General features: G+C 37.1%; 2 protein-coding genes across 2 annotated transcripts in view; one reads left to right on the forward strand and one right to left on the reverse strand.

The window, feature by feature from the left end:
- tbkbp1 (TBK1 binding protein 1) overlaps window positions 1-6,502 on the forward strand; it is a 43,477-nt gene extending 36,975 nt beyond the window's left edge. The window contains exons 8-10 of the mRNA XM_077502328.1: window positions 2,220-2,335; window positions 4,045-4,805; window positions 5,973-6,502. Of these exons, the coding sequence (XP_077358454.1) occupies window positions 2,220-2,335; window positions 4,045-4,805; window positions 5,973-6,101 (1,006 nt within the window). The 3' untranslated portion in view covers window positions 6,102-6,502. The remainder of the gene's footprint in view (window positions 1-2,219; window positions 2,336-4,044; window positions 4,806-5,972) is intronic.
- Window positions 1-13,089, reverse strand: part of pdk2a (pyruvate dehydrogenase kinase 2a) — an 86,827-nt gene that overhangs the window by 51,408 nt on the left and 22,330 nt on the right. The window lies entirely within an intron of this gene.

A 13,089-nucleotide genomic window follows, 5' to 3' on the forward strand; every position in this document is an offset into this window, starting at 1 on the left:
GTGTGTGGCTCTTTTTTTTTCTTCTTTCTTTCCAGACCGCTGCCATGGTTCGGGTTTACTCACTGCTTTCACATCCCTCCCACTGGGAGCCCCCCGAAGCCTTCTTGTAATTTTGAGCATTTAGTGTAAACGGCGCAACTCTTGAGAAGAGACTGGGAAAATATTTCAAAATTTTTATCAGCAAATGGGAAAATTGGTGGGATAAGAAAGTGAGCACTTTTTTTGGGGGGGGCAATAAATAACACATTTTGCATTTTGAAACAACTCACACCTGACATCGTTTGTATTTTATAGTAAATATGATGCCGCTTTTCACTATTCACTTCCTGTTGGTGTCCCAATACTTTTGTCCTAACTCCACTTTTTTTTTTTTTTTTTCCTCGAGCAAACTTTCTTCAGATGAACCCTAAATTCTTTAGGTGGTATATTTTTTTTCACATTGCCTGGCCTGTGTGCGTCGCAATACTTTTGTCTAAATGCCACATTTTCTATTGTCATTTCCTGTTTGTGTCTCAATACTTTTGTAAACGCCACATTTTTTATGCCATATACATTTTCTTGAATTATTTTGCACAAACATCCCATTTTTTTTGCAAAACTTGCACGTCCCAATACTTTTGTTTGTCTCGTAGCCTGTAGTAGTAATTTCATAACCCAAGGAAATTATTCGTAAAACATTAGTAATCGAGAAAATGAAAGTATGTGTGTGTGTGTGTATGTGTGGTTGGTGGAAAGCAAGAAAAAAAAAAAAAAAAAAAAAAGGATGTTGGGTGGTTGTTGTGATTCATCTCAGGCTGGGCACGAACAAGCCAGTAGTGGGCGTGCTGACTTTTTTATTCTCCTTCACTTCTTTTTTCAAATTGTCACCTCTTCGCCACCCCAAGTGCAAAAAGTCAAAATGATTAAAACGTAACACAAATATGGTTAATCCATTTTTTGGGGGAAAATTAACTGCATTAATGCTATAAATATTACAGGACAGTGGGCGGGATTAAAGAACGGAGCGGACTTTTTTTTTTTTTTCCCGGTGCCACGAACGTTTTAAATTTTTTTTTTTTCCAGAGTCCAGTCATTTAGACCTAGGTAGGCAACTTATTTACATATTTTTTTTAAATCATGTGTTAGGGTAACGGAAAGTTTGAAAATGGCTGGCGCTGTTTAATTGTACAACTTTTTGATACAAAGCAGCGAGGAAGTTCTTGACCCAAAAAAAACAAAAAACAACAACAACGTGCCAGTAAATGTTACCAGATAACATCAAATACCTAAAAAGAGAAAAATACTAACTCCTGATCGAAGAAATGAGTCAAAAGTGATGATCTGTTGATCTTTTTTGATAAACGTCTTCTTGTAATCAGCACTGTGTTCCTGCATGAGTCAACTTCTGTGAAAAGCGTTTGTCTCTTGCGGAATCGTAAGCTCATCAATGATGGTCGGCCGTAACAATCGAAAAAAAAAACACATTTTCAGGAGTAGAATTGGTCCAGTAGGAAAGTAGTAATTTTCATCAAATTGACCACATTTTGACTGAGAGACGAACAACTTTTTCTATTTGGGAGGAGATAAGTTTTTGGGGGGGATCATAGTTTGTAGTAGGGATGTCACGAGGGCAATATCGTGATATCGTGATATTAAAACTGCCACAATATCGTCGTCGTCATGTTCACAATATTTAAAAGGAACACAACTGTTAAAAAAGTCAGGTTGATTTCCATTTGTGCTTGTTCTAGCACCCTCTAGTGGCTAGTTTATTAGTGCTATTTAATTTTCATTAGGGATGTTTTGCCCTTCTATGTTTAAAATCTATGCTAATTGTCAGATGAAGGGGAACCTAATTTGCCTGTGAAACGATCAATGTGTGCTTGCATTACCAAGTAAGTGTCTCAATATTGTTATTAGAGATTGTAGGTTGTTTATATGCATTGCTCTTATGCACAAAAGCACAATATTGTGCTTTTTTTTTATTATGAGGTCTTTTTTTTTTTTTTTTACAACGCCCCCACAATATCGTGATAATTATCGTATCGTGACCTTCATATCGTGATAATATCGTATCGTGATGTTTGGATATCGTTACATCCCTAGTTTGTAGTATATTTAGTTTAAGGCTAATATGAACACAACCTGACAGGGGTTTGACTGTATTACAAAATCCTAGCAAGGTGCAGTGACGGTATAAAAGAGTCTGCTTGCATACGTGCGTCTGTCTCCTTCTCCAGGGTCAACCTGGCGCTGGCCTACACGGAGCTGACGGAGGAGCTGAGTCGCCTGCGGGCACTGAGCTCCAAGCAGACGGAGATCCTGAGGAAAGCCTCGCAAGAGCAGCACAGTCCGGGTGAGACGTCTGCGAGGACGCGCCACCATTTATGTTCATATGCATTATATATAGATTGGACGAAAGTACCAAAATGTAGTTTAGCGAGCTGTTCGGGGTTTCAACACCTCCTTTTTTGACACCTCCACTCATCTGATGGCGCACAACACGTTTCCTTTCACAGGCATCGACGTTACAGGAAACGTCAGCGATGTACTCGCGCCAAATATAGAAATGTTCAATACGATACAACGCATACGACCCAACACAGTTCAGAATCAATATTGACCTTTTGAAAAATGTGCATGAAATACAAACGCAACAGAGATGCTTAGTTCATGTCAGGTTTTTCCATTCGAAGTTGTCGGAAACGGTTTTGCTCACACCGACCAATCAGAGGACGGAAAATTGCTGACTTCTTCAAAGTCGAAATTTGGGTCAAGAAACAATACCATGAATAATAGTTTGAGTTACATGAGCTAGAAGTAGTGATTTAGAAGGTCACTGGGCATTTTGTGGCAACACAGAGGCTGAAATTCGATTGGAAATGTGTTCATTCACAATTTGTACATGTACTGGAAGTAGTGATGCCAAGAAAAACACTGCAAAATGTAGCGTCTGTTGAGAATGAATCATTATAATTTCATGAAACAAATTAGTGAAGCAAATTTAATTACCAAAAAAAAAAAAAATTAAAATTTACTAGAGAATACAATTTCTGGAGAAAATTGTGTGTAAAGGCTGAAAGCCTTAATGAAAAGTCATGAGATGATGCGGAATAATTTGGAATGATATTGAATGAATGAATGAAATCAGCTGAACATGTTGAAGTTGAAATGGTTTGAATTTTTTAAGACAGGTATGTGTGGAAAATGGAGGTGGATATGTAGAAATGTTGCTGAAGGGATTGGAAAAAAGGTTTGAACGGTCTAAAATGCAGAAATTAGAAGGTAAAAGACAAAAATTCTTAATTTGTTAGCTTCTAGTGTGACTAACTTAATAGGATTTTTGTGGTGTAATTGTGGAATTTTTAGTAAAAATCAATTTTTTGCTAGATTGACCTGAATGAGCTGAAAGTTATGAATTTCAAATGGAAACGATGTGAATCTGTTTTGTTCAATGAGTGTCATTGGGAAATGAATTGATTTATTTTTTGGACGGGAGATTTTATTGGCGAAACATGTAAACTATTCATAAATGGGAATTTTTGTAATGTTGAAGAAAGAGGTTGAATTTCAAATGATGTGAATTAATGAATTAATTTGGGGAAAATAAGTGAATAATGTTGAATATGTGAATTAGTGCAAAAAATAGGACTATTACTGGAAAAATGTGAAATTTTTGGCACGTAGGAAATTTTTAAATGTTGAGAAATGATGAAATAGTGAATTGAATAAGCTGAATATTTTTTTAATTTTGAGTTGGAACGATGTGAAGCCTGTTTGTTGAATGTCTCATTGGAAATGAATGGCAATTTTTGGTGTGCAAAATGTGAACTTTTGGGAAAACTGTGAACATTTGGAATGAGAAAAATGATAGCACATAAAGTGGGATTTTTTGGAACATGTTGATATTGAAATGGTGGAAATCGGCTGAGAAATGGGGAAGTAGAAGCATGTCAAACAAGTGCAAGCACCAAATATCTATATAAGTTAGTGGTGTAAAATAAATGAATTGAATGAAAAAGACGTACAAAACTGATGCAATGTGTGTTCACCGTGTGGTTGCAGTCCAGCTGCACTCTCCCATCCACCACCAGCGCCACTCGCCCGGATCCCAGCGCCACTCGCCCATCTCTCAGCGCCACTCCCCGGTGGCGCCGCAGCCCCCCGCGCACCACTCGCCCATCCAGCAACGGCGCTCGCCCGTGCTGCAGCGCCTCTCGCCCGACACGCACCGCCGCTCGCCCCTGCTGGACGTCAGCGAGGCGGGCCCGGCCTCGTACTCGTGCCGCCCTCCCAGCCAGCACCTGCGCGCCAGCTTCCAGGGCCGCCGCAGCTACTCGGAAGTGACCGACCCGTCGGCGTACCAGTGCCCGCCGCGCTTCTCCCTGGACCCCGTGTCCACGCTGCCCAAGCCCCGCCCCTTTGTGGAGGGCTATTGCAAACAGACGCCGCAGCACTCGCCCCACGGAGGCCTGCAGCACAGGGGGGCGCCGTCCCCCCACCAGGGCGGCGGCGGGGGAGACGAGAACGCCGTGCGCCACAGGGAGATGCCCTTTCCCCTGCGCTTTGAGCCACCGCCGCCCTCGGCGCAGGCCCCGCCGCCGCCCCAGCAGTCCTCCGAAGACGAGGAGGAGTGGACCTGCCCGCATCCCATCAGCCCACCTAGGACGCTGGGCACGCTCTCGGCCGTCGTGCCCAGCTGCACCATGAGGGGTCCGGCGTCCTGCTCGGTCTTCCCCGCCCCCCAGTGCCCCAACGCCTTGGGTTGCCGCCCACAGCCCGGCTACATATCGGCCGAGCACGCTCAGTCGTGGCCCTCCATCAATGTGAGTAGTGATCCTCCACGATCATCTTAGCATTAGCACGCTAGCCATATTAGTATGCTAGCAATTGCCGCTAATTTGTTAACTTTACATTGATTGATAGACACTTATCAACCTTTTGTGGTGGGTGTCAGTTACTACTAGATTTTACATTTTCCCGTGTAGGACACTGTCCGTTTATCCCGTTGGATAAGTTCCAGAATTGTTAACTTACTAACACTTACTTTTGAAAATTTATTAGATCCAACTCTCACACTCGCAGGTCATTACAAGTCTGGGGTGCACAATAGGGATAAACCGATTATCGGCCATGCCGATTATTGGTGCCGATATTTGACCCTTTTTTGGCCGATAAAGCCGGTATCTCACTGAGAAATGAATACTTGTGAACGTAGCGAATTTGGAGTTTTCATTAGGAATTGTAAGATGTTCATAGTCAGTTTTTATTTGCCGTATTTGGAAATATTCCGACAAATATTCACTGCAAATATCTTTAGAAACGTTTTACGAACCCTAACAAAAACCCCAAATGAGCGACATTTGCATGCATTTCTCACTCACTGAGATACGGGGAATTTTATGGATCTAGTTATATTTCCACTTTATATTTAAAAAATAAATAAAAAAATAGCAACTCCCTACACTTTTTCTTAAAAAAAAAAAACCCCAAAAAAATCAAGAAACTATGTTGAAATTTTAGAACATTTTATTTACAGTAGAAATCTTTAAGGATGTATTTACTTGCTTTTTAATTTTTATTATTATTTATTTAATTTAGCTTAGCACATGCTAATGACCCTGGAAGCTCTGCAATTTTTGTTTTAAACAAATTTCTCAATATAGTTTCAAAGATTTTTTTCCCCCTATTTTACTGCAAATGAGTATCGGCTTGAAATATCGGTTATCGGCTTCCTTGACTACTAATAATCTTATCGGCCTTGAAAAAAAACCATATCGGTCTATTACTAGTACACAAATTGACGCTAATGTTACTTCAAGTGTTTAGCTTGAAAACGATAATGTGGGCTCTGCCACAGCGTAAGTGAGTCATTATCGACTCGTCGGGTCTATTTCCGCACACTCGCTAGAGCAGTCAGGGTGACTCACACGAGAACGAGCAAGATGCGTAAAGATGACGGCGTCTAACCGGCCACCTGCGTCCATCCGCAGCTCTGGATGGAGACGGAGGAGAGCGACGTGCGGAGCTGCCCGCTGTGCCAGCTGATGTTCCCCGTCGGTTACCCTGACGACGCCCTCATCAAGCACATTGACTCCCACCTGGAGAACAGCAAGATCTGATCGCCATGGCGACCGGAGGACCGACATGAGAGGGTTATGGGATTTTTTTTTTTTTTTTTTTTTTTTTATTATTATTTTTTTTTTCCAATGACCAAAATGGGATGGAAATTTTTCAGAAAGTTGCTGGTATATTTCCATGGGAATTTAAACTGAGCAATTCTTGAAATATTCCAAAGTGGAAACTTTCTATGGGAGCCATTTAATGGGAATGTTGATTCAAGCAGAACTTTAGGCAAAGTAGCTCTCCTTGCCCACAAGCGAAGGCATTAACGTATCATAAAAGGTCAGTCGGACTTCCCCAAAAAAATGAAAAACCCAAATTGGGAAAACTTGGCAGTGGCTGTTTTATTTTTTGCTTTTGATGTTTTTTTAAATCATACGTGAAATAGTTTTCTATTGTGTAAGGTATTATGTATGACATTTTGTTTTTTTTTTAGTAATATTTGTGTGCGTGTTTTTTTTCCCCTCAATTTTCTGTTTCTGGTTTTAGAGTTCTCCCCAGCTCTAGTTACATTTTCTACAAAAAGCCAGCCTTCAATTTGACACTTTATTATTATTATTATTATTATTTTGACAAATTCCCGTTAATTCCCATTGAAAGTTTCCCAGAAATGTGCAAACCTACGACCAAGCAAGATGGCCACATTGTTTTGTTTTTGTTTTGACCTTGTGAACGGCTCCATCTTTTGGATTTGTGAGTCACGTCCCGTGCTTTTTCTTTGGCTTTTTTACTACGACGGCGGTCGAGTGGCTCTGCATGTTGGTGTCACCATCACAGTCCAAGCTTTACAAACGATCCGTCCGGCATGAAACATGAACATTTGTACTCACGTTTAAAGCTTGCGGCCTGTAAAAAAAAAAAAAAAAAAAAAAGTATCTTAGCACTTTATGCTAGTTTTTAGCCTCTGCTGTGTGTCTGTCTCAAACCCCCTTATATATATGATGATATTATTTATATTATAAATCTGTCAAGGCAAAAAAAAAACGAAAAAAAAAAAGATTTCTATTTTTGCAGCACGTTTGAGGCTGGTGACACAATCTTTCACACGTTGTACAGAAAAACACAGACGAGGTGCACTGGGAGTCTTCCTCAAAACTAACAAACAAAAAAAAAACCCAATATGGACAAAAGTATTGGGTCGCATAATGAATCCAGGGGTGGGCAAAATTTTCATTTTTAAAATGTACATGGAATACATTCATGTGACATATTTTTTAATTGTATTCAAAATTTAATTTTAATTACCCAAGTATAAAACTAGATAAAAATATTTTAAAATATATTTAAATGTGATTATGTTACTAATGTAGCCTGCTTAAAATGTTTTTTTTTTTGCATGTAAAATAGCTCAGTTTGTTTTGTTTATGAATCATTTATATTTATTTGAGAAATTATTTCCTAAAACAAGTAATAAGTTTGAGGGCTGCATAGAAACTGACGATATTTGGTGACTCCCAAATATTTGAATGGTGTATGCAAAATTGTTTATTTTGCTTCTTGGAATCAAATGCTTCCGATTTTCCTTCTTGTTGATGTCTGACCTCCCAAACGGACAAAATGAGTGGAGAAAATCCACATTTTCCTCACTTCGCCCCCCGCCCCCCACTTTCTGGAGGTGTCCCAATACTTTTGTCCATCTAGTGTACCCACACGACACGATGTTGGCCAGACTACAAACAGCAAAAAAAAAAAAACTTTGTGAGGAGAAACTTGTTGATCTGCTGGTGACCCTTGATAAGAACACTGATGTCAGCTCATCTGAGGTTTTGTGGGTCACATGATCACTTCCGGCCGATTAAAGATGCTGTCTTGTTGGAGCTTTCACATTTTTTTTTTTGGCCCGTCATCAGCAAAAAAAATATATTGTGGCGGTTCAGTAACATTAACTAGGTTCAGTTTGTGAAGATCCAAAAGTAAGAAATCAACATTTGAGTCCTGCTTATTCCCCTCCTCTCTATAAACGGTGTTTTTTTTTTTTTTTTAAAGGGCTACTTTGCTGCCAAACGCGTCGCAGAATGATGACATCACTACAGATGATGCAAGCAGAATATTGGTGGAGTTTTTGAACAAGGCCCAACAAAAACATGTCGGGAACGTGGGGTTAAGCCAAAAGCGAGTTTTCGATGCTTTGTCACTGTTGCGTATCGCAAATTTCGTGTCAACAACTACTGCCGCCGTGCACCTGACTTGTATGCAAATCCGGTCAACTCACGTCGCACGAACAACCATCACGATAAGGTGCCGGATACAGTGGAATTATCATAAAAAAAAAAAAAATGGCTGTCATACTTTTATGAAAATCTGCGCATAATTGTCACCTATTGCATTTTTTTAAAAAATGTGTGAAATTCTTAGGGGGGTAGTAGTGGAACCCCCGATATACAGATGCCAACTCGCAAGTATGCAGCGGTCCAAAAACAGCTTTTATCTTACACACACACACACACACACAAACATTCAACAGATCATCTCCCCAATAAACCCCCAATATTTTTTTATTTTTTTCCTGAAATTAATCATGGGGCTACACAGTGTGTGCACGGGTTAGATGCGACCCGCAGGCCACTGGTTTCTCACCCTTTCAAAGCGAATAAATGAGCCTAATTGGACCTAATTGGAAAGGCGGAGCTTCTCAACTTGGGCTCAATTCTCAGCATGTGTTTGTTTACCTCACATCATGGATTTGCAATCTCCTCATGAATCAGACGTCGACTTTTCTCCGAAACTTCATCATGACAAAACAAACAAGTGTACCAATTATCAATGAATACGATTGGTTATTTTCTGTGCTGCATCTATGTGAAGAAATTGTCTCTGGTTGTATGCACACCTCTTGGTTTCTTTCTCTTTCTTTCCTTCTTTCTACGTTGACTCAGGAGAACTGCAAAAGCAAACCAAGCAGAGGAACAAAGATTTCTTTTCCGCGACGTTTCCTCCACTCAGGAGACAAAAACGGCTTTTACACGATTGTGATTGTTGTTTTGCAACACGATGCTGCCAACGGAGACGTAACGGGACATCTCGATGTCACCTTTTTGTTTTTTCTTTCTTTCTGTGTCTGTAAATAGTCCGACTAATAAACTTGCACTGAAACTCGGCCTCCTCGACTTAATTCTATTTCGATTCTGTTTGAAAAAGTTTCATTAGTTTCATATTTAAACTTGTGACTCTAAACTTGTGACATGAATAGTGGTGTCAGCTGATTAAAATTTTTCATCGTAATTAATCGCATGACTTCAATAGTCAATCACGATTAATCACAAATTATGTATTATATCTGTTCTAAATGTACAAAAAAAATGTACAATAATTTTTTTTCATACTCAACAAAAAATTGGACAAAATGCTAAACTAATAGAAATATGCCTGCATTGATACAGTCATTTTATAATAATTCATAAAATTGACTTAAAATTAAAAAAACGAGGGCAATATTGATTTGTGTTGGTCATTTTTCTGCCACTAGATGGCATAACTGCATTGGTTCCCCTAGCATAGCAAAGTAGTAGCCTGATGCAGCTCACAGCAGCTCGACTTCACGCATATAGGCATTGCTTATAAATATATGAATGGGAAAACTGTACTATACTAGTAATTTATGGTAGGTGACTACTGCTGACTACTGACTGAGAATGGGTGGATGGGTTTGTATTTGTCATTTAACTACAAATTACTACTTAATATTTACTAGTAATACTACTTCTGTTTTTTCTTCTTCAACTACTACTACTATTACTAGTAATTAATAATTATTTTGTAATTTTCACAGAATTTATCTTTTTCCTTCATTAGCATTCAGCTATTAGCAATCAGCTCCCAGCATTCCCACACAATTTCTCCAAAAATTGCACTTAGTATAGTTTAACTGCAAGCTACTAAATATTTACGAGTAATACTACCACTACTACTAGTAGTAGTAGTACTACTACTAGTAGTAGTAGTACTATTACTAGGAATTAATAGTTAGTTTGTAATTTTGACAGAATTTATCTTTCTATTTCTATCATTAGCATTCAGCTATTAGCATTCAGCATTCCCATGCAATTTCTCCAGAAATTGCACTTAGTCTAGTTTAACTGCAAGCTACTAATTAATATTTACTAGTAATACTACTACCACTACTACTACTACTAGTAGTAGTACTATTACTAGTAATTAATAGTTAATTTGTAATTTTCACCGAATTTATCTTTGTATTTCCTTCATTAGCATTCAGCTATTAGCATTCAGCTTTCAGCATTCCCACGAAATTGCACTTAGTCTAGTTGAATTTAATACTGCTAAATGTTGACGTGGACGTGTCTTCTGCGTTGTGAGTGGCATTCCCCCAGTACAGGCTATGCAAGTAAGGGGTGGTCATTAATTGTGTGATAAAAAAAAAATTAATAATAATAATTTTGACATCCTATAGACATGAACATGAAACGATTCATTTCTACATAAAAAGAAATGTCTTCAAGTACTATTTTGGATATGATCTGAACTTTATTGGTGCTCTGCTTGGACGATTGCTTCAGTGTTTTATAAATATGAACTAATTATGCGTTATAAGGCCTGTTTGGATTCTTCTAATAGACTCTCCCTGTTTGATCTCCGTCAAGTTCATCATTAGAGAGGCTCGTAAATATGCAGTGGGGAGGAGATTTGTTTGTTTTTGCTGCACATTTTCTGTCAAGTGTTCAACGCACACACCCTGGATGTTTTTTTGTTTTGTTTTTTTAATCCGCTCATACTAAATTTGGTTTGCACATTTGAAGAAGCGGGCCGCTAACCTCAGGAAGAGGAAAAAAGTGATAAAGTTCACCGCCCATCCGGGCCACAAAACCACACGGGGGGCCAGGTCGACCTGCGAGCATGGAAATCTTCCATCAGCTGAATGCTGACAACACACACACGCACACACATTACACCGGGGGTGGGCAAACATTTGAACTCATTTAATTTTAAAGACAGACAAAAGGGCCGGGTTGGTTAAAAAAAAAATTATAATAATAATAATAAATAAATAAAAGTCCAATAGTTTGTTGCAGGTTAAATAAAATGGAATTAGTGAATGAAAATAATGAAAATGAAAATTATTATTTTTTTTTTAAAAGAGTGCATGTAAAACATTGAAGAGCTGATTTTAATAATAATTATCCTTTTAAATGTATTTGTTGCAATTTTTAAAACATTTTTAATTAAAAAATAATGTTAAGACTGCTGTTAAGGGGGGAAAAAAAAGTTGTAGCTGTTTTAATAATTCGATAATTCATTTTCATCTTTAAATTATATTTACAATTAATTGATTTATTCATTAGCCAATATTATTTAATGAGATAAAAGAGTAATATTAATAAAATACAAAGTTGAAATGTATAATTTGTAATGTAGTAAAGTTCAAATGTATTTTTATTTTTTTATTTTTAAGACAGACAAAAAGGGCCAAGTCAGTCGGTTAAAATAAATAAATAAATAAATAAATAAATAAATAAAGTCTTATAGTTAGTTGCACATAATGAAAATGAAATTAAAAAAAAAAGTGCATGTAAAACGTTTAAGAGTTTATTTTTATAATAAATAATTCTCCATGTAAATGTATTTATTGTACTTTATAAAACAATTTTTTAATAAAAAAAATGTTCTCATTACTGTTGATAAGGTAAACAAATTTGTTTTTATGATTTGATAAATCATTTGCATTTTTAAATTATATTTACAACTGATTTATTCATTCACTAATATTATTTAATGAGATAAAAGAATAATAAAAAGTTGAAATGTACAGTTTCTAATGTAGTAAAGTTCAAATGTTTTTTTTTTTAAAAAACATCATTCTACGTTTAATTGTATTATTTATATTAGACTGTTTAAAACAATCAAAAATAATATGCAATATTGTTTCACTTGTGTATTTTTCTAAATTAATTAAGCAATTATAGAATTAAATAATAAATATGAATAATAATAAAGGCAGTTTAATTAACCAACTTAAGGGGGAAATATCTTTTTAACCAATGCAAAAATATAATATTCATGATAATGTAGCTGCATTCAAGAACACACGCACACGTCTTTTCAGACTTTCTGAGAATTTGACGAGCAACTCGACAAGTCAAGAAGAACGTTTCACTTTTTCATTCGTTCTTTCTTTCTTTGTGGATGCCGCAAACAAGATGCTGATCGTGATCATTTGCATCATCCCAGTTGATCCAAAAGCTTTTGTTTTGCATGTCGAAAGTTGTTCCTCCGCCCACTAGGTGGCCACATAAACCACATCAACCGCAGTCTGCACACCGCACAGCACAACTCATCAACCATTTGTTGTGTTTTGTTGTCCAACATTTGGAGAGGGGCTGCCACGTTTGTTTTTTCAAACAGATGGATGTGAGAGATCATTTATTGTATGGAAAATCTTATTTATCGCTCACATGAATAAATCAACTCTCATTTTTAAATTGGATGCTGTGGAATTTATTTAAAATTATTTCATAAAACAAAAATGATAAATATACATCCATTTTACTAACATGTTTGTATTGTTTTATTTGCGATAAATCAATTAACCAATTGTTTAATTAGATTAATTAAAATATGAATACATAATCTATTTTAGAAGTACAGCTAAATAATGCAACATATATAAAATAATTCCTTGATTGATGTAAATGCTCAGCAGGCCAAATGTTGCATGTTGCTGTCGCAGAATATTTCCAACATATTTTTGTTTGTTTATTTGTCAACATTAATTGGCATCAAAAGAAATTCTGAGCTGTTCCGTGAAATTATCTAATTTTGTTTTTTTAGCAGTTTAGGCCCCTCGGACTTGACTTTTTTTTCCCCCCTCAATTAAAAAACAGCTGGGTCAAAAATAATACAATTTGGGTCAAAACTGGACCAATCCACTACTTGAGTCAATTTGACCCAATTAATGGGTTGTTTTATCTAAAACTGGGTCAATTTGACCCTTTTTTTTTTTATTGTTTTGTATAAAATTGATGCAAATAA

This window comes from Festucalex cinctus, chromosome 17 (genome assembly GCF_051991245.1).
Source record: "Festucalex cinctus isolate MCC-2025b chromosome 17, RoL_Fcin_1.0, whole genome shotgun sequence".
Taxonomy (NCBI): domain Eukaryota; kingdom Metazoa; phylum Chordata; class Actinopteri; order Syngnathiformes; family Syngnathidae; genus Festucalex; species Festucalex cinctus.